Source organism: Macaca mulatta, chromosome 10, assembly GCF_049350105.2.
Source record: "Macaca mulatta isolate MMU2019108-1 chromosome 10, T2T-MMU8v2.0, whole genome shotgun sequence".
In the NCBI taxonomy this organism is placed as follows: domain Eukaryota; kingdom Metazoa; phylum Chordata; class Mammalia; order Primates; family Cercopithecidae; genus Macaca; species Macaca mulatta.
The window spans coordinates 29,302,952-29,329,083 of NC_133415.1; the positions used below are offsets into that span (position 1 = coordinate 29,302,952).

General features: G+C 56.3%; 1 protein-coding gene and 2 long non-coding RNA genes across 13 annotated transcripts in view; 2 read left to right on the forward strand and 1 right to left on the reverse strand.

Moving 5' to 3' along the window:
* BCR (BCR activator of RhoGEF and GTPase) overlaps nt 1–26,132 on the reverse strand; it is a 136,985-nt gene that overhangs the window by 21,690 nt on the left and 89,163 nt on the right. For 10 of the 11 annotated variants that reach the window (XM_077950565.1, XM_077950569.1, XM_077950566.1 and 7 more), the window contains 11 exons: nt 25,788–25,895; nt 22,435–22,495; nt 20,907–20,959; nt 20,269–20,409; nt 10,138–10,259; nt 9,045–9,213; nt 6,932–7,051; nt 6,066–6,141; nt 4,587–4,691; nt 3,796–3,870; nt 1,442–1,539 (listed from right to left, as the gene is read on the reverse strand). In XM_077950565.1, the coding sequence (XP_077806691.1) occupies nt 1,442–1,539; nt 3,796–3,870; nt 4,587–4,691; nt 6,066–6,141; nt 6,932–7,051; nt 9,045–9,213; nt 10,138–10,259; nt 20,269–20,409; nt 20,907–20,959; nt 22,435–22,495; nt 25,788–25,895 (1,128 nt within the window). The remainder of the gene's footprint in view (nt 1–1,441; nt 1,540–3,795; nt 3,871–4,586; nt 4,692–6,065; nt 6,142–6,931; nt 7,052–9,044; nt 9,214–10,137; nt 10,260–20,268; nt 20,410–20,906; nt 20,960–22,434; nt 22,496–25,787; nt 25,896–26,132) is intronic. The other variant, XM_077950564.1, reaches the window with a different exon arrangement.
* On the forward strand, nt 5,118–7,560 carry LOC144331903 (uncharacterized). The gene is made up of 3 exons (XR_013399503.1): nt 5,118–5,257; nt 5,354–5,462; nt 7,438–7,560. It is a non-coding gene; the product is annotated as an uncharacterized LOC144331903 (long non-coding RNA).
* Nucleotides 11,942–21,586, forward strand: LOC144331905 (uncharacterized). The gene is made up of 3 exons (XR_013399505.1): nt 11,942–12,024; nt 14,689–14,747; nt 21,450–21,586. It is a non-coding gene; the product is annotated as an uncharacterized LOC144331905 (long non-coding RNA).

Genomic DNA, 26,132 nt, shown 5'->3' on the forward strand with positions numbered 1-26,132 from the left:
AAAAAAAAAAAAAAAAAAAAAAAGATGAATTCTATCTAAAAGGAAACAAAGAGTGATCCTTGGGGTTGACACAGGAGGGACAGGGACTTGGAGGAAAAACTGCTCCCCTAGCTTTCAAGTTGTCTGCGTGGGTGTGGTGTGAACTCTATCCTCCGCCACCCCGATGGTGCCACTGGTGAATCTGCACTTCACGCCAATGTGTGTGCACGTGTGGCTTCTTGCTGGGGAAATGGAGGAGGATGAGGGAAGAAGAAAGCAGCAGGAATTTCTGAACCTGAATGGAGGAGTGGGTGGGTGGGTGTGTGCGCCAGGAACATGTGAGTGTCCCCAAGCCCAGATCTTCATGGACAGTGAGGGAGGTGGAGGTGACCTGCTGCAATCTAACCCTCATGACTTCATGCCTCCCTGGAGCTTCCGTAGATGCCTGGCACCTGAACCTTTTGCACACTGCCTGGCACCCTCTCTTGTTGTCTCTGTTGGGTCGTGGCACTCTTGGTCTCTGCAAAGGCTTCTTCGATGGACCCCATGTGGCTCTTATACCCCCTGTCATCACAGCTGCCACTCAGCCCTTTCTGCAGGGATGTCCAGGTAATTTTCCTGAGCTCCTTGTGCCCTTGTACTATTCAAGCAACATGTCTAAAATGGTCAAAGAGTAGTGGATGCTGAGAAAGGAGACCTCGGTTCCAGCCCCACTGCTCGCTCTACCAGCCTTGTGACCCATGTAGACCAAGCAGCCTGGGAGCTCCTGGCTTCCTCCTTCACAGGAGCGGGGGTGGGAGGCAGCTCTCTGTAGGCCCAGCTGCCTCTACCTGCATCATCAAGAATGAGACCTTCGAGGTCACAACTGCTGCAGAAGCTGGGAAACGGCACCTCTCATGGATCTGGGACTTAGTCAACACGGGCCTCTCTGCAATCATTCCTCCACTCCCGAAGGGGCAGGGCCACATGGCTATGTGACTCACACAGCAGCTCTCCAAGGTGGAGGAAGGCACTGCGACACACAGTACAAGCCCAACACCCCGAGACAAGCAAGCAGGACCCTACAGTCCCTGCCCCAGCCCCACAGCAGAGCCCCAGGCTTCCGGAAGCCACGAGGGTCACGGGAGCTCATTCCAACTTCTGCGGAAAAACACTATGGAAACCTACCAAATAAACATAAGCGCTAACAAAGGCAGACAAAAAGCCCTTTTAAGTCTCTTTCCAAACACTTCTCCAGCAAAAGAGGCGGCTTCTTTGTGACGACGGGGTGGGTAAGGTTTTCAGGAACAGAGATAAAATCTCTTGGACACGTCACCTCCTGGCCCCCCAGGAGATTCCTGGAATTCAGCAGCACTGCCTTCGGGGGAAGCCCTCAGGGAGCCCCTGAAGGTTCAGATTCTCTCCAGTGGGAAACAGCCTGCCCCGGCTGGCAGGCTCGGCCCTTGTAGAATCAGCTCCTCACCTCGTTCCAGTTTGGCTCAGCTGTGTCCCTGTAGACGCGCGTCTTTGCTTTATTCACAAAATACCCAAAGGAATCCACCTCCAGGGTGCAGTACAGATCTGTGGGGAGAAGGGAATATGGAGAAGGTCACAGCTCCTCTCCACATCACCCACATGGTCTGTAAGAGCAGGTGTTATTTGCAGAATCAGAAAAGAAATACAAAAGTTTTTAACTTTCTTTTTAAAAATTCAACACCTAATGGGGGACTGGCATGAACACCAGCACCTCACGCGACGCCCCTGCCTGCTCTGTGGCATTTCCCTGGGGGCAGCTGGGAAACAGGACTTCCCACAACATTCGTTCAGTCAGTCAGTCCACAAACCCCAGCTAAAGCCCCTGTGATGAGAAGGCCCCTGCACTAGTGGGGACAGAGAGGTGTACATGCCACCGTTAGTGACGCCACAGCAGAGGCCAGCCGTCCTGGGGGATGTGGGAAGCTCCTGAATCCTACACAGCAGACCCCGCTGCAAGTATTATCGGGCAAAGAGTCAAGGCAAAGGGGACTCCAGGCCACTGTGGGGCACAGGAAGCAGCTCAGTGCTGGGGAAATCGTGGGGTGCAGGAGGAAGGGAAGGAGGCATGGGCTGCAGAAGAGTGGGGCTGGGCTGTAGGCGGTAAGTGGCAGGGTGGGGTTTGTGTTTTAGAAAAACTACCTGAGACGGGGGATGGACAGGCCTGGTGGTGGGGACCCTTTCTGCAGGGATGTCCTGAGCTATGACGACCAGGGAGGAGGCCACAGCCAGGGCCTGGCCAGGCAGCCAGAGACGATCAAGAAGCCTCACTGATGGAGAATGGCATTTAACGGAGGGAGAGCGGACCACGGTTTCTGGCTTGGCCACGGGAATGGATGGTGGTGCCCCTCAACGGGACAGGACAGAGGAGGAACAAGTTTGGGGGCCATGAATAATAGGTTTGGTTTGGGGATGCAAGGTTGAGTGCATGGGGCAAGGAAGAGATAGAAAGAAAAGTAACAGGGAGGCAAGGACAGACAAGTCTGGGACCACGGGGCAGCGTAGGGTGTCACACTGTACTGCTCACAGACGGGACCCGGGAGGAGACACAGGGATGGAGGGAGGTTGATGAAGGAAACACCAGCGTTTATGAGGCAGCCAGAGACAGGCCCAGGGGAAAGATTATGTGTTACAGTGTTATGAAGGTGCAATCTGCATGTCATATAATTCATCCATTCCAAGTGTAGGGTTTAAGGACTTTTAAGAAATTTAAACGCCAGTGCAAACAGCACCACAATCTTTTCACGACTGCTCTGACCTAAAAAGTCCTCTTAGGTTCATCTGCAGTTAGTCCTCTCCTAACCCCATCCCCCAACAATCCCTGGTAAGCTTTCTTCCTCTACATTTTGCTGTTTCTAGGAACTTTTTTTTTTTTTCCTGAGGCGGAGGCTCCCTCTGAAGCCCAGGCTGGAATGCAGTGGCACAAGCTCAGCTCACTGCAAACTCTGCCTCCCAGGTTCAAGCGACTCTCTTGCCTCAGCCTCCCAAGTAGTTAGGATTACAGGCGCCCACCACCTTGCCTGGCTAATCTTTGTATTTTTAGTAGACATGGGGTTTCAACATGTTGGTCAGGCTGGTCTCGAACTCCGGATCTCAAGTGATCCACCTGCCTTAGCCTCCCAAAGTGCTGGGATTACAGGTGTGAGCCACCACGCCTGGCATCTTTGTATTTTTAGTAGACACAGTTTCATCATGTTGGTCGGGCTGGTCTCCAACTCCTGAGCTCAAGCGATCCCCATGCCTCAGCCTCCCAAATTGCTGGGATTACAGGCATGAGCCACTGTGCCTGGCCTCTAGAAACTTATACAGTGCAACTGACGTGTTACCAGCCTTTACTGTTCTGACAGCTCCAGTAGCTGGGGGAGACCCCCACTTAGAGGAGAAGGAAAAAAAGCGTATTATCCATCCAGCTCGACAGAGCAGCCAAATCTGCTCTGCTGTGGGGTGAAGCTGCACTGCTGACAGCCCTCCTGGCTTGGACCCAAGACTCCTAGGCACCCCAGGGGATGTCTGTCAAACTCCTTCCCAAACCCCTGCAATTACACGATCCACCTGCAGGGGGCAGCTCACCAGCTCCCAGGATCTGAGACAGGCTAGGGAGAGGGCAGAGGCCACTGCGGGAAAAAAAATTCCACACCCAGAAGGCATCAACAAGCACAAACACTCCACAGCGGCCAGGGGTCAAAGGTGTCCCGTGGTCATCTGAACAATCTCCCCGTTTCCCCACACCCTGCCCGATGAGTCCTTCCTGGGTGGAGGCCCTGGCTTGGCCGCTGCAACCTTCCTCCCCATACCAGTACTTACTTGAACTCTGCTTAAATCCAGTGGCTGAGTGGACGATGACATTCAGAAACCCATAGAGCCCCGGAGACTCATCATCTGCGCAAGAGACCAAAGAGGTGAGCTTCTGTTGTCCCGGGAAAGGGAGGCAGGTGACAAGCTAACTTTGCTTCAGAATCAACCATCCGGTGGACACCACGTGGCTGCCATCTGCCCAGCACAAGGCAAGCCAGTGTCATGGGCCAAAAACATACCCATCATGATTTCTGTCTTGGGGACCTCAGGATCCAGTTGGTTTCACAACACAGGCAAACCAGTGACCCAAAGTGTAATAAGGTTCCAAGGACAGCAGAGGGGGTCGGGGTGACGTGGGATGTGAGTGGGGTGTGTGTGGACACATGTGCATAGCATATGCTATGTGTGTGACTGAGCACACGTGCAACAGTGAATGCAAAACTCAGCTTGACCAAAAGTGCCGGCTGGCAGGTAGCTGGAGGAGAGGAGGGCTGGGAGGACGGGCGTGGGGCCAGATCCAAGGCACACAGCATCTGAGGAGCATCTGCTGCAGCCTCCTGACTAGGAATAGAAGCTGTGCATCTCCTCAACCACCCAGCAGCAGCCACTCAGGGAGAAACCACTCCTAACCCACCTCGTCCACTCCTGGGAGGAGACAAGAGGCCCTAATAAGCACAGCTCTTCCTTCCGAACCAAAGTCCACTAGTCCCAACAAAAGTGCTAACAGGAAGAGGGGATCAGCCTTCGGGTAGCTGCCTGCCCTCCCTACAGGTGCCCTGTACACAGGAGGGCGGGCCCACCTTCCTTGTTGATGGTCAGTGGAATGCTGTGGACGGTCTGGAGTTTCACACACGAGTTGGTCAGCATCTGCAGCTCCACAGATGTCAGGGAAAAGCTTTTGAAACCTGGGAGGTTGGAAAAGAGGTGCACCAACTGGTCAGTCTGCTCCTTGGCCCTCTGGCTCCTCCCGCTGGACCCCCACCACACCCTGGGGAAGGGGCATGGCAAGAACTGGTGCCAGGGTTGAGGGCTCAGGAGAGGGCACTTGGCTCCCAAGTGCAGTGCTGGTCTGGCAGCAGAGCGAGGTGTGGCCTTGGAGAGCCCAGGCCTGCAGAAGTCTTAGCATGAGACTTACAAACACACACGTCCCACGCTACCTATGCACAGCCACGCGGCAGGTCTGAGAATGAGCGGCTGGACTGGGAGCACCTCCCTGTGAGGTCTCCCAGACAGCAGCATGGCTCTGCCCCTCCTCTGCTAACACAGGCCCTGTTTCTCCACCAGGTGAGGAAAAGGGGCTTATTTCTGGGCATAATGCTGAACAGGCTACAGAGGCTGCCACTCTGGAAATGGCTGGGGCTCCCATGTTATGACAGGAAATCCCGGAACACAAGCACTGGCAGGGCTGCCCGGAGATCCGTGTTCCTCCAGGCCACGGTGGCATTGGGAGCTGAGATGTGGCTCTGCATAGGTGAGAATGATGAGCCTGAGGGCGCAGGAGGTCAGGCCAGGCCAGAGGTATGCAGAGCCCCAGCCCAGCATCCCTGTGAAATACGCTGCTTTGCAGGAGATGGCCCACAGCTGTGGGAGGACCAGGCCACCTGGATGCAGTGCTCAGCCCAGCTCCCCCTGCAAGAGGGACAGTGGCACACAAGAGTCCCAGTGGGAAGACCTTGGTAAGGATGGCATGTGAATCCCAAACCTCCAAGGAGGGAACCGGGTCTGCCTTCCCCACTGACACTGCCAGGCAGGAGCTGAAGGAAGGAGCACCCTGACAGAGGGAAGTGCCCAGAGAAGGAAGGGGCTGCCCCAGACAGGCGGGAGTGCCCCTGTGCTGAGAGCTAGCCACCCTGGCCATATCAACAGGGCAGTGGGGCCAGCACACTGTGGTTGCCCAAGTGGGCCGGGAGCAGATGAGGGGAAATGGGGTGGTGGCAGGGTCCCAGAAAGGCCTAGGGGGCAGGCCAGGGGTGGGGTGTATGGGCAGCGGGCTGGGGGCGGATGGCAGGGGTGTGTGTAGAGGCGGGTGTGGAATCAGGAAAGGGCCTGGGGAAGGGGGATCACAGGGCAGTGGGGAAATGAGTGCCCAGGGGATGGGGGCAGGATAGGCAGGCAGGGAGACAAGAGGCCTGGGGGCCTATCAGGGCGGCTATCTCCAATGCAACACTTCACTTGGATAAAACCCCTCAAAATAAAAAAGAAGGTTTAAAATCACAGGAGCTGCCAGCCTGGCCCTAATGTTTTGAAGCCCAGACCTTCTCGGGACAGAGGATACTCACACTTCTTCTGCTGCTCCCGGATGTTCTCCCTCCACTCTGCACGCTCATAGTCAGAGGAGATCAGAAACGTGTAACTCTAGGGTGGGCGAGAAGAACACACTCAGTTATCTCCACCCTGGCTACACAAATGCCTGGTAGGCCCAGGGCACCTTAGAGCACACAACTCATCCCTCCAGCTGGCTGGAGCCCCGTGGCCAGGTGTGCTCACGGCCTGGCATGTCGCTTCCGGTACTCCCTACCCTTCCTGCCAGCTGGATGCCACAGCACCCGTGGCACGAGCTCTCACCTGAACCAAATGGGTCAGGGTGTGATGCTGGCAGAGGGGCACAGCTTAGGGACATGGAGGTGACCAGGTGGGATCTGCAGAGGTGAAGATTAATCCAGACCTGACCTCCTGCATTCAACCCACAAGCCCCACCAGCAGAGCCCACCAGCAGCCTCTCCCGGCCAGGCTAGAAAACAAGCCATTCTGGGCGTTGACAGATACGTGTTGACAGGAGGGAGAGGCCCAGGTTACAGATGGCAGCAGGAGCCAGACTCAGGACAGAAGATGCGTCTCTGGCCCTCAAGGTCCCGGGACAGCATCCCTGTACCAAGGGCCAGGTCTGCACCTGCTAGGCTCCCCTGCCCTATACCCTCCCTGGAGACCCTGCCCACTCCCAGTTGTGGAAGCTGAGCCAGCTGCCACTCAACCTGGGGGCTACGGCCCAAAGCCCCAGACAAGGGAATGAGTATGCTTGCATGCACCATGCTGGACAAGCCTCTCTCAGTGTGGGGTGCGTCCAAGTGAAAACGCGCTGCCATGAGGCAGTCAGAGCCCATCCCAGGCCGGGAGAGCAGGAGGGGCCAGCACAGCAGGCACTCACCTTGCCATTGCGGCTGTGCACCCTGAAGGCCATGCTGGGAGACATGAGCAGCAGCAGCGACTCCTGCTCCGACAGCTTCTTCTTCAGCCTCTCCGTGGCCTTGCTGCCCTTGTTCGCCCTCTGCGGGGAGATGCCACAGCCTCACCTTCCCATTCCAGCACCCCACACAACCCACTCCCACTCCATCCATCCCCACCCACTAGCTGCATTCAGCCTGCACAGGGCGAGAATCTCATCTCTCCACTCAGCATAGCCCAGGGCCCCAGACCGCAGTTGCTGGTGGCCTTTGGAGGACAGAAACAGTCTTTTTACAGGGTGAAGGCATGGCACAAGCTGCAGGACATGCTCAGTAAACCTTTTTTGTAGGAATTAAGTCTTCCCTCTCACAAGGGCGGAGAGAAGAGACTTTTATAAACATCCCTGCCTTTCATTTTCCCAAATTCAGACAATGTCCAGGAGGCCGTTGTGACCTAGAGGGTCCCTCACCCCCTTCCTAACCCAACTAGGTTTCAGCATCGGGCCCCCTGGGCACGTTTGTGGAGGTCTCAGCAGAAGGCCAGACAACTGTCAACAGAACCTGGATGGGAAGGCCCTTCCTACGCTGAGCTGCGTGTTTCACTCTAGAAGCCACTATCCCTGGGGAGGAGAAAACTGTGCTGCCTGTCACCAGGTAGGGCCCCATCCTATCCCATCCCCCAAAGAGCTGAACATGGAGAATGCAACAGTAACAGTCAATAGGCCTCAGCTGCCCTGAGCACTGGCTCCCACTCTGTGTGGGGACACCCTACCTTGGAGGTCACAGTCCCACAAGGATGAACAATAGAATGTTCACCCCAGTCTCAAAGCTCCCTGTGTTCCTAAGTGTGCTGGGTTTGGGTACAGCAGGCTGGGCAGCTGGGCAAGGGCTGAGGAACTCCTGTCCTGCTGCATCCACCCTACCTGGGCATCCCTGGACCCAGGCCTAATCTTCTTGCCACCCGCTTCCTCTGGCCTGGCTAACCTTCGATTGAGGGGCTCATCCTTGCCATTTTTACAGTCTTCAAACATCTCTGGGAAAAACCAAGCGCCAGTAGTCCTGAACACCTGGCGGGGTGGCACTCTCACCTGGGCCTGGCCCACATCAGGGTAGCTTGTATGGGGGACAGCCAGCACCTCCCCCAGCCCTGCATCCTGGACTACTCCAAGCCCTCCACTGTCTGGCTGTGACTTTCTCTCTGGTGACTTGGTACTTCACCCGTGTAATGGAACCACACAGCAAAGGACGCAGCCTGGGTATCAGGAGACCACACACTGGAACAGCTCAAGCCCGTGGCCAGAGGTGAGAACCCAGAAGCCTCTCTCCCGCCCAGCTGACTGAGCTCCCGCGTTCCTGCTGCTTCCTTAAAAGGACCATCCAGGCATTCGCCTGTGAACTTAAAAGGGATCACACCCTGTTCCATTATAAACACTGCTAGCTGTCATGTGCACGCTCTCTCTCTCTCTCTGACTCTTCATTTCTGCCTTGTGTGACCCAGGGACAGAAGACTGCCCTTCCTACTCATGGCGCCTCCTTGTCCAAAACCTGTAGGTGAAATCTCTGAACTTGTTTCGTATTGTGGTGGTGTGGTTCTGAAAAACTAGGAGGTGTTGGCTGAGGTTAAGTTTTCCCCGGGCATGCCAGTGAAAACACAAAATCAGGCTCCCAGTGCCACAGCAATGGTCAGGCAGGTGTAAACTGGACCCAGTTTAAACTTGCCAGTATAAACAAGTTTCTCTCGAGAGGAACCCCCGGTCACAGGTCGGACAACTAAGTATGAGGCGGTCCACCAGGTGCAGGAAGTATCCCATGAAAGGCACATTGTAGAGACCACGACCAGTTCCCTTCATTTTTCTGGAGGGCTGGATTGGCAGCCGCTCTGGTATGGGGCTCCCCACTGAGCTGGGGGTTCTCAGAACAACTGGGCACCTACCTGTGCCCAGATGCCAGCCCTCCCAGAGCTGAGAGCTTAGAGGGGTCCCAGAGACCAGACCTGGGGCCCAAAGGCCTGATGGAGAAAGCACCCACTGGCCGGGTGCAGGGGCTGCTGCCCATTCAGACCACACCGAACCCGGCCCTCGCTCCCCTGGCGTGCACCTTCTCTCTCTGGATGTCACTCTTGATCTGGGAGATCTTGATCTTCAAAGCATCCAGCTCCTCGTCCGGCACCAGGGGAATGTTGGGCACTGCCTCCGATTCGTCCACCATCTGGAAGCTGAGATCCGTGAGCGGAATGTACCATTTGCAGTCATACTGCTGGGTTTTGCTGGGGATGGGGAGAGAAGAACGTTCACATGCAGTTCCGGCTGCCTTCCGTGGTTGATGTCACTGCTGTCAAGAGGCCAAGAGCCCATGTTCCTGGCCATACATGGTTTACCTGACCCAAAACCCAGCACGTGTTCCATGGAACAGACTGGGAAGAGGCCACTGGCAGGCGCTGGGATTCCTGGGAACTGTGATTCCTGGGAACAGACACTCTGAACATGTGACCACAGGCCCCAGGCATCTCAGGAGTCTAGATCCACCTTATCCTGAGCTGGCCCTAAGGTTGCAGGCTCATGTGGGAGCACATCAAGGCTGCACAATGACAGGACAGGACTGAAATCCACCCCCAGGGCCGCAGAGTTTGAGGGACTACAGATCTAGCTGGTCATCCCCTCACCTGACAGAAGGGGGAACTAAGGCTGTCCTCTGAGTTGACTGATTAAACCCACTCAGCAGGGAAACGGCAGGATGCAGGGAAGAGCCCCGTGCTGGTCCTTCCCAACATGGCCCTCTTTGCTCCATTCCAACCTGGTGCAACCTGGGTGAATCCAATCCCTGGAGGGAGGAGGGGAACGTGTGCAGGCCTGTGCCGAGAATAACTTAGAAGCCACCACCAGGCTCGGGGAGACAAGGGGCAGTCACCACCCAGCACTGCCTGCAGCCCCTGACCTCACGCTTCCCGGATAGGTCCCGAGGTAACCTTTCTGCAATGGTGCCGGAAGCCATGGTCGGGTTTACCCCTCACTACAGGAGTCAAAGCTGGTCACCATGATGCCTGATGACGTCTCCAGATTGCTAGTGACAATCTTTAACCTTGAGCCCGGCATTGTGCTCAAGTGGAGACGGAATGTAAAGAGAGGGCCCTCCATGTCCTGGAGCGTCAGGGGGAGGTCACCGCCGGGATGGGGGCCACATCGTCACTCACCCTCCGCTCTGCTTCTTGAGCTTGGTGCAGAGAAGCAGGTCGGTGAAGAGGAAGACGTGGCGCAGCTTGCGGGCCCCCTCCACCAGCTCCACCATGAAGCTGTCCTTCAGCAGCTGCCGGTGCTGCGGGCACAGGGAAGGCGGGGTCAGGGCAGCCTGGGGTGATGGGTGGGGTGTGCTCGGCCCTCCCAGCCCAGCAGGAGCAGGCTGACCCAGAGACTTTCTCTCCCTGGGAAGATTTCCCTCTCTCCACATCTGACCATCACACCCACTTTCCAGAATGTTTTGTTCATCTCACAGTCCTGCTAACAGATCAGGGCTTATGTGTAACTTCTTTGTTCAGCAAATTTCCCAATCCCTCCTGTGTGTTCCACCTTTGGAAGAGGGTGGGAGGGTGGGGGAGATGGGGAGGTAACGGCTGTGGGTCTGGAAGGGCACAGAGCCAAGCAAACAGTCTGCTGTGAAGATGGGTGATGGGAGGGCCTGCTTTAAACAGGGAAGCTGGTGGCAGTGGAGAGCCAGAATGGCAACAAGCCAGCTATGCCAGGAGCAGGTATTTCTGTAGAGGGACCATCGCAGGCACAGGCCCCTGTGGTGGGAAGAGATTGGTGCTCGAGGTAAAGATGGGGCAGTATGGTCTATGGGTGGAGATGGGCCCAGGGCACTCTGAAAAGTGGCAGCCCTCAAGGTCACAGCAAGGGTTGGGCCTGGTTCTGAGGGCAGCAGGAACTGGGGGTCTCACATCTGGAACTCCTAGTCCTCCCAACTAGCAGGATGGATAGGGTCCCCGGTGTGCAGGGGCTGCACCTCTGACACCTGCCTGGATACCTGCGGCCTGAGAAGGGTTAAAGCAGAGTGCAGGTGGGCAGCACAGGGCAGGGGGCATAGGCTAATAAGCCACGTGCCTTTCTGCATCTTGGTCTGCATCTGAAAGGCAAGGGTAGGTCCTTCTTGCTCAACGGGCTGCTGAATGGGCATGTCTAGGTAAGTCACCCATGTCTGGTACCTCACAGGGTTGGGCGCTGTGCCAAGGGCACAGGGATAGGATGAGAGGCTGTCGCAGCAAGCCTTCCCCATGTTGGGACCAGTGCACGAGCACATCGCCTGAATTATTTGATCCAGTCCCTACAACAGGCTTAGGCAGGTCCTTAAGGAGAAAACTGAGCTTCAGCGAGGTACACCCTCTGTTCCAGGCGGCGCAGAAAGCGAGGGGCAACATTCACAGGCCTCTACCCTCAGGAGCCCACAACCTCGTGGGAGAGAGACCAAGTGTTTAGTGGGCACCCAGCCCACCTGGTCTCGGAAGGCTCACTGGGAGGACGACCCCTGCCCTGCACTGAGAGCCAGAAGCGTCTGCAGGGGAGGCACATACAACAGAGGGTGTGAAAACCCAGTGTCTCCCCGCAGGCGGTGCACCTGTCCCCACCTCGAGAAGTGAGGAGGCCCTGTACTCTCAGGGAGCCAGGCTGGTCCTAGAGTCAGACCAGGGGCCTCGCCCTGCTGTCAGCTGCAGCCTGAGGTTCTTCTCCGGGAGCCTCTGTCTCTCTGAACTTCCCCGATTCTGGGGCCGGAGGCAGCAGAGCTCCCCACTGGCAAGTACAGCCTGGGCCAGGCCTCCGACACTCTCGGGGTGGAGGCTTCATGTCACCATCATAAGCAGCTTGGCTCACGACAGCCAGCTGGCTCTTGTGAGGGGGAACCAATGACTTACGCAGGGGCCGCTGGTGCCCATAAGTGGAAGGGTAGGAAGACTGCCGGCGTGCCAAGGCCATGACTCATCGGCACTCACCCATACCCCGCCTGCCGCCTGGTGACAGCACCCACGGGAAGCAAGAAACTGCATGTGCACCTGGAGAAACATCATGTAGAGCTGGAGCGCTGAAGCCAGGTAACCCAAACTGCTGCGTCTGCGGCGGGGACCAGGTCTGGGTAGGGTCCCAGGACACTGAGGTCCCTCTTGGCAGGGACACAGCAAACAGCCTCCTGGCCAAGGAGGAGGGGTCTCAGGCGCCTTCCCTCTGGGGGCAGTGGCGGGGCTGGATGGCAGGCTTCTCCATACAAAGGCACTGAGCTTCTCGCCATCACCAGCAGAGGGCACCCCATGCTCAGCTCAGAAGCCGCAGACCCAGCTCACTCTGCCTGCGGGCCAGAAATGCAGCTCCCTCTCCAGCAGAGGCTCCCCACAACTCACCTCTGGGGCACCCTCGGCCTTCGGCAAGGCCAGTGAGTGTCACACTGGGTGCCTGTAGCACCCACATGCCAGCATGCCACATTGAGAGGACACAGGCTTGACTGTGGGGAGGATGTGGTCCCACTGGGATGCGAGCTGCAGGCCTGGGAGGCTCGGACAGTGGACTCAGCTGGTTCTGGGCTACTCTTTTGATGCTGCCACAGCCTCCCCAAACCCCCACCCATCTGTGCAACTCTTATCTGAGAGAAGCCCGAAAGCCACAGGCACCCCAGCATGTCACAGCATCTTAGGCCCTGCTCTGCAGTCCCTCTCACCTGGCCCCTGCCCTCCCAGCCCACACAGCACCAGCGCATAGCTGGCAGGCCCACATGGTGTGGCGTATGTCACTCCCTGCCCAGGAGATGTCCCTCTCAGAAGCGCTCAGCAACTTGGTCCCCGGCCTGGAATACAGGACAGTTGGCCTTGAAATCAGCACAGGCTTCCCACATAGCCCACCCGAGTCATCCTCCAGGGCACACGGCAAGGGTGGGCCGGGGTCACAATCCTGACTGCATCTCAAAGCTGGCATAAGGCCACGTGGCTAGAAACCACTGTCCCCAATGCTCAGCATCTCACCTAGGGCAAACACTCCCAGCTGGAGCTGTGGGACAGAGAGGGCCAGGACCTCAACGGCCCAGGACAGGGACAGCACCACACTTTGGAGAGCTGGCTTGCTGGCGCTGTGGGAGCCTGTGTGTGAGAAGGGCACAGGGGAAGATCCTATGTGTTCTGTGTCTGCGTCTCTGTGTGTCCCTTTGTGCATCTCCATGTCTCTGGGTGTGTTCATTCTCGTGTGAGTGTGACCGCCTGAGCGTGTCCTCATGCATGGAACCCCACACAGGCCTGTGGCCTGGATAGGTGAGTGCCCGTGTGTCTCACTGTGTGTGTCTCCATGTTTCTATGTGAGTGTATTTCCAGGCAAGGGCAAGTCCCTGTGCGTGTCAGGCCTGTGTGTGTCCTGGTGCAAGTAACCCCGTGTGGGCGTGGGTCCCCGTGTGTGCTGCGGGGCAGGGCAGGGCAGTGGGACAGCAGGCCCCAGCTGGCAGGACAACACTCCCCTTGGGGAGCCCCCCAACATCCCAGGTGGGAAACACCAGCTGGAAGAAACACCACCTGTCTCCGTGAACAACTAAAATCATCATCCCCACAGGAGCCCCCAGAAAGCAAGGGCGGCCAGGACAGCCTGCATCTTCACTGTCACTGGCCTTCAGGAAGGCCAGTCCGGAAGAAGCACACTGTTAAGACTGAAAGTTTCTGTCCCCCTCAGAATTCATGCTGAGGCCCTAACTCCAACGGGCTGGTATCTGGAGGTGGGGCCTTTGCAAGGTGAGTAGGTACAGACGAACCCACAGGATGGGGTGAGTGTCCCCATAAGAAGAAAGACAGGTCCTTTTCTCTCTCCATGTCCACTCCCAGGAAGGCCATGTGAGGATACAGGGGGATGGCAGCCGTGCTTCTTACTGCCCTCACCAGAACCTGACCCTGCTGGCACCCTGGCCCTGGATCTCCAGCCTCCAGAACTGTGAGAGGTAAAGGCCTATGTGTGGGCCTCCCAGCAGACAGTGCTTTGTTACAGCAGCCTGAACCGACCACGACATGCTCCAGCAATCAGAGACCACGGCTCCATGGAGATGCTGGAAATCTTCCCCAGGTACAAGAACTGCAGTTTGATCATCAACAAATCAGCAGGGCCTTGACTGGTGGGACAAGGAAAAGTTGCCAAAGATGCCCACGCAGCAGCTGAGAAAGTGGAGAAGGAAGACGGCCCAAGTGAAGACCAAGGTGGAGCTGTCAGCTGCTGGCTGGTGGGGGGGGGCCCTGAAGGCAGCCAGTGGCCTCAGCCCCCACTACCCTGCCCCCAGAGCAAAGTGCACACCCCTGGAGACCTGGCTGAGTGCCACTGAACTGGCTGCCACTGCCTGTCAGTGGCCCTGTCTATGCAGAGATGTGGCAGACTCCAGAGGTTCGGCAGTGGGACCAGGAGCAACGAGGGTCACCAGGCAGGCCAATACACACTGCAGCCGAGAACGAGGTCAAGGGTCCTGCTCATCCTTCCCTCCCTCTCACTTGCTCTTGACTTGCCCTCCCTGCAGACTCTCTGGTCCCCAGGAAAGCCTCCCATGGCCAATCTGGCCCAGAAAGTTTCCTATGCCCTGAGAAACCCTATGCCAGGTGGAGGATAGGGCGGGGCCTGGGAAGAACAATGCTGGCTGATAGCCACAGTCAGGGTGGCTGGTAGCAGCTAGTATTTGCTGAGCTCTTTCTGGGTGCCAAGAAGGTGTGAAAAGAGCATGACGTAAAACATCTCATCTCACTCCACAGAACCCTCCCATGCAGCAGGCTCCAGCTTCACCACTGCCTGGAGAAGAAACAGCTCAGAGGTAAGCAACGTGCCCACGCTCCTGGAAGGAATTAGAACTTGGCCCAGACAAGTCGAGAACCCAAGCTTTGTTTGCCAATGTTTATGAAGGGCCCAGAAAGGCCTAGCTCTCGACATAGGCACTAGCCTTGCCATTACAGCTTCTGTTTGGTGTCCAGTGGAGCTGAGAACCCCACCCATCCCGTCTTCACCTCTGGGGTGGGCACCTCCCTCTCCGTAGCACCCCTGCAAACTTTGCCAAGAGGTTCTGGCTTCTCCAACAGTTTTCCAACTCTTTTTTTTTTTTGAGACGGAATTTCACTCTGTTGCCCAGGCTGGAGTACAGAGTGCAATGGCGTGATCTTGGCTCATGGCCACCTCCACCTCACAGGTTCAAGCAATTCTCCTATCTCAGCCTCCCGAGTAGCTGGGATTATAGGCACATGCCACCACGCCCAGCTAATTTTTGCATTTTTAGTGGAGACAGGGTTTCACCATGTTGGCCAGACTGGTCTCGAACTCCTAACCTCAAGTGATCCACCCGCTCTGGCCTCCCGAAGTGCTGGGATTACAGGTGTGAGCCACCATGCCCAGCCTGCTCTCCAACTCCTTAATCATCAACTGAAAGACCTTGGTTCTCCTCTGCCCGAGCCTCACCATCTCAGCCTCAAGCCTGCACTGGTGGTACTTCCCTGCTCTAGGGCCTTCCTGCAGCTCCCGTTTGGACTGCTGCCGGTGTTCTTCCTACAAGAGGGGCCTCTGGGATCCCAGGCAGAGAAAGGGTATTGGAGGTCATTGCCTGGCTGGCTCTTGGGAAACAAAACAGCCAAACTGGATCATCCACTATGCTGCGGAGCCCAAGCCGAGGGGGTGCTGAGCAGCACATGGTGCCAAGGCTCTGAGGAGACAGACAGGCAACCACGTGGGAAGTCACCCAGTAGTGGGGATCGGTTATCTAACTGTGAAGTTAATTCAGCTAAACAAATGAGCGCCACCCACCAGCCCTCAGAACCCAGGCCTGGAAAGAAACTGTGCCTGTGGGATCCTCTGATCCTGTTATTTTGGGGAGGCTAAGGAGGGCATTCTCCTGGCAGCACCTGTGGCTCATGGCCCCCAGGTGTGCTTGGGCCAGGATGCTGGGAAGCTGGAGCACCTGCTGGCCACCATTCAGCATCAGGGAGCCACCTGGAATGCAGCCCAAAGTCACTCTTCCCCAAAAAACACAGCTCTGGAGCCGTGCGATGTGGCTGAAAAGGGCCATGAGATTACAGGAGCCACAGTGAGGGTCTGGGGCTGGGGTGGCTGACCCTGCACAGAGCTCACATCTGGGCCTCTCCTCAATGCCAGACTTGCCCAGGCTCAGCAGGTAGCAATGGGCCACCTCCCAGGAGGCCCAGTAGTTACTGCAAGAGAACCTCGAAACACCCAGGCCGACAGAGGCAGCTTTCCTCTTGACATCAAATGCCAGGGAAGCCAGAAACAGCCCCAACCCCTTGACGCACTCCCAGCAGCAGCAGCAGCAGCAGCAGCAGGGAATGGGGTAGTGTGCAGAGCTGAAAGGGACATCTCCTCCTCTTTCCTACCTCCAGGTAGTGCAGGCACCAAGAGGATGGGTGGAAACGTCCTATTGGCTCACAGAGGAGTAAGGGAACCAGAGTAACACACCCGAGGGGCAGACAGGTGACCAGGGGGCCTGTGGCCTCACTCGCATCCTGGCTTAGCTACTTAGTGGCTGTGTGACTGTGGGCAAGACACTCAACCTCTCTGAGTCGCAGTTTCCTCATCTGTAAAAGGGAGATCATCTCTGACCCCAGAGTTGTCATGAGATCTCAGAAGCACGGTTCCTTTCTCCCTTTGAGAACTTGACACTCCATGGCATGTACCAAACTAAGAGATGGGCAGAAGAGAAAAGCTCAGGCCCCACCCCGGCTGCAAATTCTAAGAGGAAGTAGCCTGGAGCTCCTGCCCCCCTTTCCTGGCTAGTGACGTCAGGGGAGCTTGCCCGTCACCTCCAACACAGATGGCGGCATGCAGGCAGGTCACCACCCCTCACTTTCATAAAGTCCCTCTCAGGCTGTGAAACCTTTTCAGTCTCAACACCCAGTGGAGGGGCCACGGACCCTGCATCATTGCCCTCAGAGAGCCCGGGCACCCAGGGAAGCAAAAGGGTGTCCCCAAATCAGTACACTGTTAGCAGTGAGGGAGAGCGGAACCTAACGGGGCTTCGCCCATCCGGCATCTTTCTTTCTGCATCAAGGACTGCAAACCCATTGGGCAGTGCCAGAGGATACTGAGCAGCATGTCCAGGCTTGGAGTGCCCAACTGATTAGCAGCATCTGCCCCAGGAATGGCAGGGGCTGGGGCACAGCACAGGCATCTGTCTATCATCTTGGCTTAGCCACCATCAAGCCACCTCCCTTAACATGCCTCGGATAGAAAGCTCTGAATGAAGGGGTGCTGGTCAGACTCACAGTGACTTTTCTAGAGTCATTAGTCCTCCATCTTGCTTTGCAGTTGAGGCACCGAGGTGACCCCTCCTCTATGAGCAAATGCCCCTCCACCAGGGTGAGGTGCTGGGGAGGATGCAGATCCAGGCCCTTGCCTTTGTGAAGCGCCCAGCCCTTCTTTTTTTTTGAGACAGAGTCTCGCTCTGTTGCCCAGGCTGGAGTGCAGTGGCACGATCTTGGCTCACTGCAACCTCTGCCTCCCAGGTTCATGAGATTCTCCTTCCTCAGCCTCCCGAGCAGCTGGGACTGCAGGTGCCCACCACCACGCCCAGCTAATTTTTTTGTATTTTTAGTAGAGATGGGGTTTTAACCGTGTTAGTCTGGATGGTCTCGAACTCCGAACCTTGTGATCCACCTGCCTCAGCATCCCAAAGCACTGGGATTACAGAGGTGAGCCACTGTGCCCAGCCGCACCCAGCCCTTTTTAAATTACACTTCCTCCTTGGTGGTCCTGAGATGTGGCCATGGGTAAGCATGGAAGTCAGTCCCCATGGTGACGGATGCAGGAACGAGGGCCTGGGTGCCAACTTCTAGGCAACATGGCATTTTTCTCAGTTCCCCAAAGCAGTGGATTCCAATGATCCGAGCGCTGAGAAGGCCCTTCCTTTTCTCTAGGGATGCTAAATGGCAGCTGGAGTTGCAGGGAGCAGACTTGGCACAGGGGAAGCCATGGGAAAAAGGACGCCCACGGCCACCTCCCAGGAGGTCAGAGCGCTCATAAGAGAACAGTCGGTAGAAAAGAAAGAGCAGGGGTCTCAGGAGGGTAGGGCGAGCCTGGCAGGAACCCACCCAGCACACGGAGGCTTAGGAGAAGCAAACCCAACATCCACTTAGATCTGTGTGGACTGCCCACAGGTTTGTCACAGGTTTTCTCTCCTTCTGTGGCCCTGAGCCAGGGAAGAGAACCAGGGGCAGGGCCCGGTTGTTGCTCCAAGAAGCAAGATCTGATCCCCCACCACTCCCAGGTCCCAGCCACGGGATGATCAGCTGGGGAACAACTGCACTGCTCAACGCCTGCCCTGGGAGGTGCCACGGACCCACTTCCGCCTTCAAAGGGCTGAGATTGCCAAGGAGTCAACATGGATGGCCAGGACTGCCACTAAATCATACCCATTTGGGAGCCCAGGTGCCTAATGAGGTGGGGTCATGTTCCCATCCTGCTGCAAAGACAAGGAATAGGCCCAGCTGGGAGAAGCTCTAGGCCACCCAGTGGGTCGGTCCTCATGATGCTGGCATGGGACCCTGAGTCTGCCCAGCTCCAGGGCTTGGACAAGCTGGAGGGTGGAATGGAGCGGACAGCTCCTTCCTCCTCCATGCCCTTCCTGGGCCAGGCCCACCAGGAGAAACTTGACCAAGTCCCTCACTCCAGGTCAACTCTGATTAGACTCTGGGTACTCAGAGTACCATTCCCAAAGTGGTGTGCGGCAGAGGGGGCTGACAGCTGCCTGCCTGATGGCCCAGGGCAGGAGGAGCAAGCCCCATGTGCTGGGCAGGTCCACCCTATGGGGGCCCTGAGGACAGGGCCTGTGTCCTTGGCACACTGCCAACCACATGGCACACGAACAAGAAGAAAGAGTAGGAGACGGTCTTTTTTTTTTTTTTTTTTTTGAGATGGAGTTTCACTCTGTCACCCAGGCTAGAGTGCAGTGGTGAGATCTCGGCTCGTTGCAAACTCCGCCTCCTGGATTCAAGCGATTCACCTGCCTCAGCCTCTCGAGCAGCTGGGATTACAGGCACCTGCCACTGTGCCTGGCTAATTTTTGTATTTTTAGTAGAGACGGGGTTTCACCATGTTGGCCAGCCTGATCTCGAATTCTTTTTTTTTTTTTTTTTGAGACGGAGTCTCGCTCTGTCACCCAGGCTGGAGTGCAGTGGCGCGATCTCGGCTCACTGCAAGCTCCGCCTCCCGGGTTCACGCCATTCTCCTGCCTCAGCCTCCCGAGTAGCTGGGACTACAGGCGCCCACAACCGCGCCCGGCTAATTTTTTGCATTTTTAGTAGAGACGGGGTTTCACCGTGGTCTCGATCTCCTGACCTTGTGATCCGCCCGCCTCGGCCTCCCAAAGTGCTGGGATTACAGGCGTGAGCCACCGCGCCCGGCCTCGAATTCTTGATCTCATGATCCACCTGCCTAGGCCTCCCAAAGTGCTGGGATTACAGGCATAAGCCATGGTGCCCAGCCATGAGGTGGTTCTCAGAGGCAACTACAGTCAGGTTCATGCCCATTCTGTGTCCTGCCTGGGCCAGACAGCTCCTGTCCCTGCATGAGACCCCTGACGCCATGGGTCAGCTCCCCTCACCTCAGCGCTACTTCTGACAAAAGCTGCTCCCCCTGGACACCGGCTCCCCAGCTTGCACGCCTCGGCCATTCTCAGTAGCTGCTACCTGCCTGGGAATGAAACAGCCTCACTATGTGCCAGGCCCCGCCCAGGAAGGCTCAGAGCGGCACGGGCACAGGCCATCCCTGCTCATCGATGACGTGCACACAGAATACGTCAGTGACAGGGGGAACGGGAAGGAGAGTCTTCCCAGAGGAAGACATGAAGTGCTTCATCCAGTCTCACATCACAGACACAAACCACGAATCCCCCTTTCTAATCCTTAAACCCGACGTTAACTGTTTTTTAATGAAAGCACTCAGGAGGAAGTAGGAGGATTCCAGGCAGACAAAATGCCATCCTCCTACTCACCTCCTTCGCACAGGTCTCCTTGGCTGGGGAGCCTGAGCTGGCAAGAGTGTGGGGGATTAAAAAAAGGGGTCCCTGGACATAACCCACAATGACAGAAAAGAAAAGAGGTGGCTGAGTGAGGCATGGTGATGGCTGCTGCCTGGAGAGTATGGTGCATGTGGGGTCACCCCTGCAACTGCACCCAGACACCTTCCACACGGGACTGAGTGTGCTGCCAAACTCACCAATCCCAAAAGGCAAGGTCTGCTGAGGACCAGGAGGGGCTCCAGGCCTCAGATCGAGGGTACCCTGCATGCCCCCAGCTCAGCAGGCTGGGCGGACCCAAGCCATCCCCTGCCACGCTCACCTCTCCCTTCTTCACCGTCATGGACTGCCGTCGGGGTGTGATCTCCTCGTTGATGCTGGACAGGAAGTTCTGTGAGATGCGGAGGGCATCCTGCAGCAAGGGGTGGTCGGGGTGGCTGGCAGGAGTATGCTTCAGCAAGTCCTGCCCCAGGAAGAAAGATTCGAGTTAGACACAGAGGAGCACTGACACCTGCCACTGTGTGCAAAGTGCAGACACAAAATGCAGACGGAGCCCAGAGCACCAGCTCCCTCAGTGTCACCACTGCCTCTCTCACATGGGCCTGGGCTTTGTGGACAGAGCTTGTGTGAGCACCGTTCTGGAAGCAGGTCCTAGATGTGTTCCAGCAAACCCACGCTGCATGCACACGGCCAAGAGGGGCTCCTCTTGGATCTAGGGCAGGGTTTCTCAACCTCAGCACTGCTGACATTTTGCGTGGAGTAATTCTTTGTTGAGGGGCAAGAGAGAGCTGTCATTTGCATTACAGAATGTCCAACACCATCCCAGGCCTCTACCCATTAGAGGCCAGTAGCACCCCCTTGGCTGCAGCAATGACAACCAAAAAAGGTCTCAGAACATTGTTGCTGTGTGTGTCTGAGAGGGCAGTTTTGGTCCCAGTCTGGAGGGGCGCTGTGACTCACATGGAGGACCAGCGTGCTCCTTGTCACACGGTCCACAGGCTTGTAGAGTAGAGCTGTGGAGAGAGAGGGGTGGTGAGAGAGACTGCACATGGAGAAGCACACCAGCTGCCTGACCACCCTCGGTGCAAGGGTGAGTGGGGAGGGGGCTGCCCCACCCTCCACAGGCCCCATCTCCCCTGTGCGCAGTGACCAGGGCAAGGCTAGAGCACCCACCTGGAACGCTTTAAGTCCAGGACATTTACTGCATGCAGATTCCAGAGCAGCTGTCAGACCAAAGCCTGCACGGCTGGCTCGGTGACAAGGTGACAACAGCTAAAAAGGCTCAGCACTGCCACTCCTCTAGCCTGAGGTCAGGGAGCCCACCCTGGCAAGGTTGGGCTGGGGAGGGCCCCAATTCTGGAGGGAGACCTGCTCCCTGGCCCAGAGGGTAAGCTGAACAAACCGCTTAGCTGCTCTTACCATCAATCCCGAGACATTTCAGACGCCTGACTCTGAGACAGGCAGAAACCTACTCAGATGCCGACACAACTCTTGGTTTGACAGGTTCCCTGGCGACCTGCCTGCCCGAGGATACCCGAAATCCAGAGGCACGTGAGCCCCACTGCAGTGGGAGCAGCTCCCTGGCATGGCAGGAGCCCTGGCCAGCCTCAGCCACCTGTGCTTCTCCATGATGACAGTGAGCGTGGCCAATCCCAGGCACGGATGCTTACGTGTGTTCTGAGACACGCCTCCCACAACCAGCATAAGGCACACATCGCTATTTTCATTTTGCAGATGGGGAAACTGAGGTTTGGGGCAAAAAGCTCCAGGGCCTGCTGTTCTCTGCAAGTGTAACTATTCACAACACCCTCACAACTAAAGTAAGAAGTGACTGATAATTCCTGATACCACTTTCCCAGCAACTCTGGACTCAATCCCTGCCCAGCCACGTAGAGCCTGTGTTCTGTACAGATTACTTTATGACTAAACTTGTCATCGGCAAAAACAAAATAAAATCCTCTTTACAGCCGGGTGCGGCAGCTCACGCCTGTAATCCCAGCACTTTGGGAGGCCAAGGCACTTGAGGTCAGGAGTTCAAGACCAACCTGACCAATATGGGGGAAACCTCATCTCTATTAAAAATACAAAAATTAGCTGGCCGTGGTGGTGTGTGCCTGTAATCCCAGCTACTTGGGAGGCTGAAGCAGGAGGATCACTTGAACCCAGGAGGCGGAGGTTGCAGTGAACCGAAACTCTGCCTTAAAAAAAAAAAAAAAAAAAAATCCTCCTTACAAGGCCACTGGGGTCAACATGATGACATTTAAGTCAATTTAAGCAGCACCTTGGTGGAGAACTGGTACTGATGGTATCCTTCCCTGCCCTCCCTGAATTGTTCTTTCCTCATCCCCACTCTATTTGAAGAGCAGAACAGGGAAGGCGCCAAGGGGTGACCCAACTGGGCACTGTGTCTGCTTTTCCACGACGCCCCCTCTGCCAGCAGCAGCCTCCCTGACAAGGGCACACAGAGACCTCAGCATGCAGAACTCACTTTCTAGGGAGTTCTTGGTCGTTGGATCCTTGGCATCTTTGTTGCTTCTGGCTCTCAGGTTCTGCAGAGAGAAAAGCACATGTTCGCACAGATGACAGAGCAGCTTTGATGCAGAACGTTCCCCCTTTGGCAGCAGTTTCAGCTTTCCCTCCTCACTGCAACGAACCCCAGGCGCATTCTGAGCCGAGACTGAAATCACAGGGTGTGCAGGGACACACGAGCAAGCCGAGCACGCAGGATGCCCTGGATGCTGCGGTCTACCTGGGACAAGGCTTCTCTGCCAGGGCACCGTTGACATTTTGGGCTACAAATTCTCTAAGCAGCTTTCCTGGGCACCATAGGGTGCTGAGCAGCTGCCCTGGCCTCTACCTATAGGTACAGGAGCATGCCTGCCTTCCTGCTGTTGTGACATCCAAAAATGTCTCCAGGCATTGCCAAGTGTCCCTTGTGAACAAGATCATGCCTGGCTGAGATCCTCTGACACAGAGAATCCTGTAAATGGAGGCCAACAGGAGCACGCTCCTAAACACACGTCACTGTTTTCTTGGGGGCAATTAGACAGCATGCAGGGGGCTGGTGGTTCAGAAGAGCACTCATATTTGGAGACGGCCAGGGCAGGCCCACCACTGCAGACTGACACTGGATTATAACTCCACCTGCCCCCTCCGGATTTGCAAGTGTACTTACTAAAAAATGAGGTGCTAAGATTCCCAGGGCAAAAGCAGGGCTTGTAAGTGAACAGCCTAGGCTGTTTTGATACAACTGCGTTGAAAGCATCACTAGAGAAATGTAGAATAAAAGATCCTGTGTGCCTAAAATCCTCTGGGAAGGAGCTGAGATTAATTTCTGGTACTAAGCTTCTGAACAAAAGCATAAACAGCAGAGACGGAAGAGGTTCTGAGGTTGCTCTGCCAACCTCTTGTGCTGCAGGAAACATCTCAAGACCAAAAGCCAGTGTTTTCCAGCTCACTGGGGCCTAACGCTGCCATGCACTTTGGTACCTTTCCTGAGAGTTTAACAGCCCTCGCAGTGATTTTTCCTCTGTACATCTGACTCAGCAGTTCCCAAAGGGTGTGAGGGGGTGGGAGAGCCACACAAAAGACTGCAAAAACCAGGCGCTGGGCTCACACGAGCCTGGGAGGCGGCCCACGTATCCGTGGACAGTGCTATGCTTGGGAGTTATCTAGGAGCTCCAGGAACACCTGCCTCAAGAAAACTTATGAGTTTGGTTTAACCCTGTATTTCCCAAACTGGCCTGACTCCCAAAGCCCTTTTCATGTAATTCCTATTACCCACTGTCTGGAGAGCTGGTGTTCCATGGAACCAGATCTAATAATGCTGCCCATCTCTCAGGACTGTCCCAGGAGAAGATGGACACTACTCCACTCCTTCCCGTACTTGAGGGTGATCCTCGAACTCCCATGCCTGAGCACTGACCCCCCACACCTCCACAGGGCTTGCTGCTTTCTCTTCCTTGAGTTTGACTCTGCTGTCTTTGGGTGGCTCCAATTCTTCTGGGTCTTTTTTGAAACACCGAGAACCAAAGTGCAAGTCGCCCTGACGGTGCAGGTGCCACAAACCTTCACGGTGGGTCGGTTTGCAGCTGGTCCTGAGCCCCATCCCACTCCCCGCATTTCAGCCACAGCTCAGAATCCACCGGTGCATGGTTGGTGGGACCACCTGATCCCCAGGTGGCGTCCCATGGTGTTTCCTCCCTCCTCTGCAGAAACCTGTCCAGGTGAACTTAAACTTGTCCACCTAACTGTAACCTGCTCTTAAAAAATCAGGTCCCTGATTTGTCAGGGTCACTTGAAATTCGGTGCCATCATTCCAGCTGTTGGGGAGGAGGGTTGCTAGTTTAATGAAAAAGGAAAAGAGTCACGCCTGTAATCCCAGCACTTTGGGAGGCCGAGACGGGCGGATCACGAGGTCAGGAGATCGAGACCATCCTGGCTAACACGGTGAAACCCCGTCTCTACTAAAAAATACAAAAAACTAGCCGGGCGAGGTGGCGGGCGCCTATAGTCCCAGCTACTCGGGAGGCTGAGGCAGGAGAATGGCGTGAACCTGGGAGGCGGAGCTTGCAGTGAGCCGAGATCCGGCCACTGCACTCCAGCCTGGGTGACAGAGCGAGACTCCGTCTCAAAAAAAAAAAAAAAAAAGAAAAAGGAAAAGAGAATAGATTGAATGGTCCAGAGGGAGTCTGGCAGTGGGGAGGGAGCTGCAGCCCCAGATGCATGCAGAGCCTGTTACCAGCAGCACCTGGCGGAGCAGGGTGCCCCACAGACTCTGGAGGAACAGCGCGGCAGGTACTGTCACCACCGGAGACATCAGAGCGAAGCCCGTGATGCTCCATCCTGCAATAAACAATAAGACGGCACAAAGCCTCAGGAACAAAGCCTAGGGGTGACAGCTGAGGGTGTGTCCCAGCAAGGGTGACCGCATTCACTCCCTATTTCTAGTGCGCATGTCTCTTTCTAACCCTGCGGTTCTCACCTGGAGGGCTTTCTCCTCAGAACGCTTGCTGGGTGGGGAAAAGCCAAGCCAGAAGGCAAAGCTACAGCGAGATGGGGGGCTCATGAAGAAGCAAGGGACCCTGAAGAGGAAAACGTTGCCGAGTGGCCACCAGGCAGACAGGCTGGGGAAGGGCAGGAAGAACCCCAGTCTGGAGAGTGCAGACCCAGGGGTGGGGCTGGGTTCTGCCTGAACGGCCCATTCATGGTCTCTGTTTCTGAATGAGTCTTTCGAGGCCCTGGGTGCTAACACTGTATGCTTTGAGGTTTCAGCTTCCTGGGGCTAAATGCAGGCAGGGAGTCAGCAGCCTCTCAGACCCAGGGCCTGGGGTAGTACAGCTCCAACCTGTCGCTTTGCTCCTGCATGTGGGTCTACAAAGCACAGGTGACATGAGCCCTCGCCCCATGGCATTAGCCCCTCAATGCTTCCTCAATGCTCTCAAGGTCTGGCAGGCTAGAAAAGGAAAAGTGGGACACCTCCAGGCTTGCCTCCAGTGCCAGGTACAAAGTCAGCCTCAGGACTCCTGTGGTGAGAGCTGTTAACGGGCAGAACTACAGACACCCCTCACTGCAGACAGACAGTGCAGTGTCCCTGGAACCCGGCCAACCCCCAGAATCAGGCCCTCGCCCCTGGGGAGGCCGGACACCCTGTGGGCTGCTCCTTCTGTCTGGGCACAACAGCATCCCCAGCATAGGGCTGACGCAATGAACCCAACAGAATCTGGAAACACCTGTGGTTCACGACCAGATCTTGACCTGGTGCACTCTGTTCTCCTGGGGAGGTGGAGGGTACAGGTGGGAGTCAGCGGTGCACCTGTCTGAAGAGCATCAAGGCATTACCTCAGAGATTTCTGCAAACTGAGCATTGGCCTGACAGCACTTCTCAGCCATTTCCATGGCAACTCCGTAGTTGTCCACAAAGGCCCGGTACACACCCAGCTGGCTGGCCTGAGGGGGAGGAAGGAAGAGAGAGTGGGACAGGTGCTGCTGCTCCCCCGCCTTTCGGAAGAGCAGGCTCCTGTGCACAGCTCTGCAGAAACTCCAGGGGCAGCAGACGGCTCACAGGCTGCAGAGGCCTCGGCGCTTCCATGCTGCTCCCTCCCACCTGCTCCCCTCCCCACGCACCCAGCACACTTCCCGCTCCCAAAATGACATGCTGAGAAGTGACTCACAGCACCAGGCAGG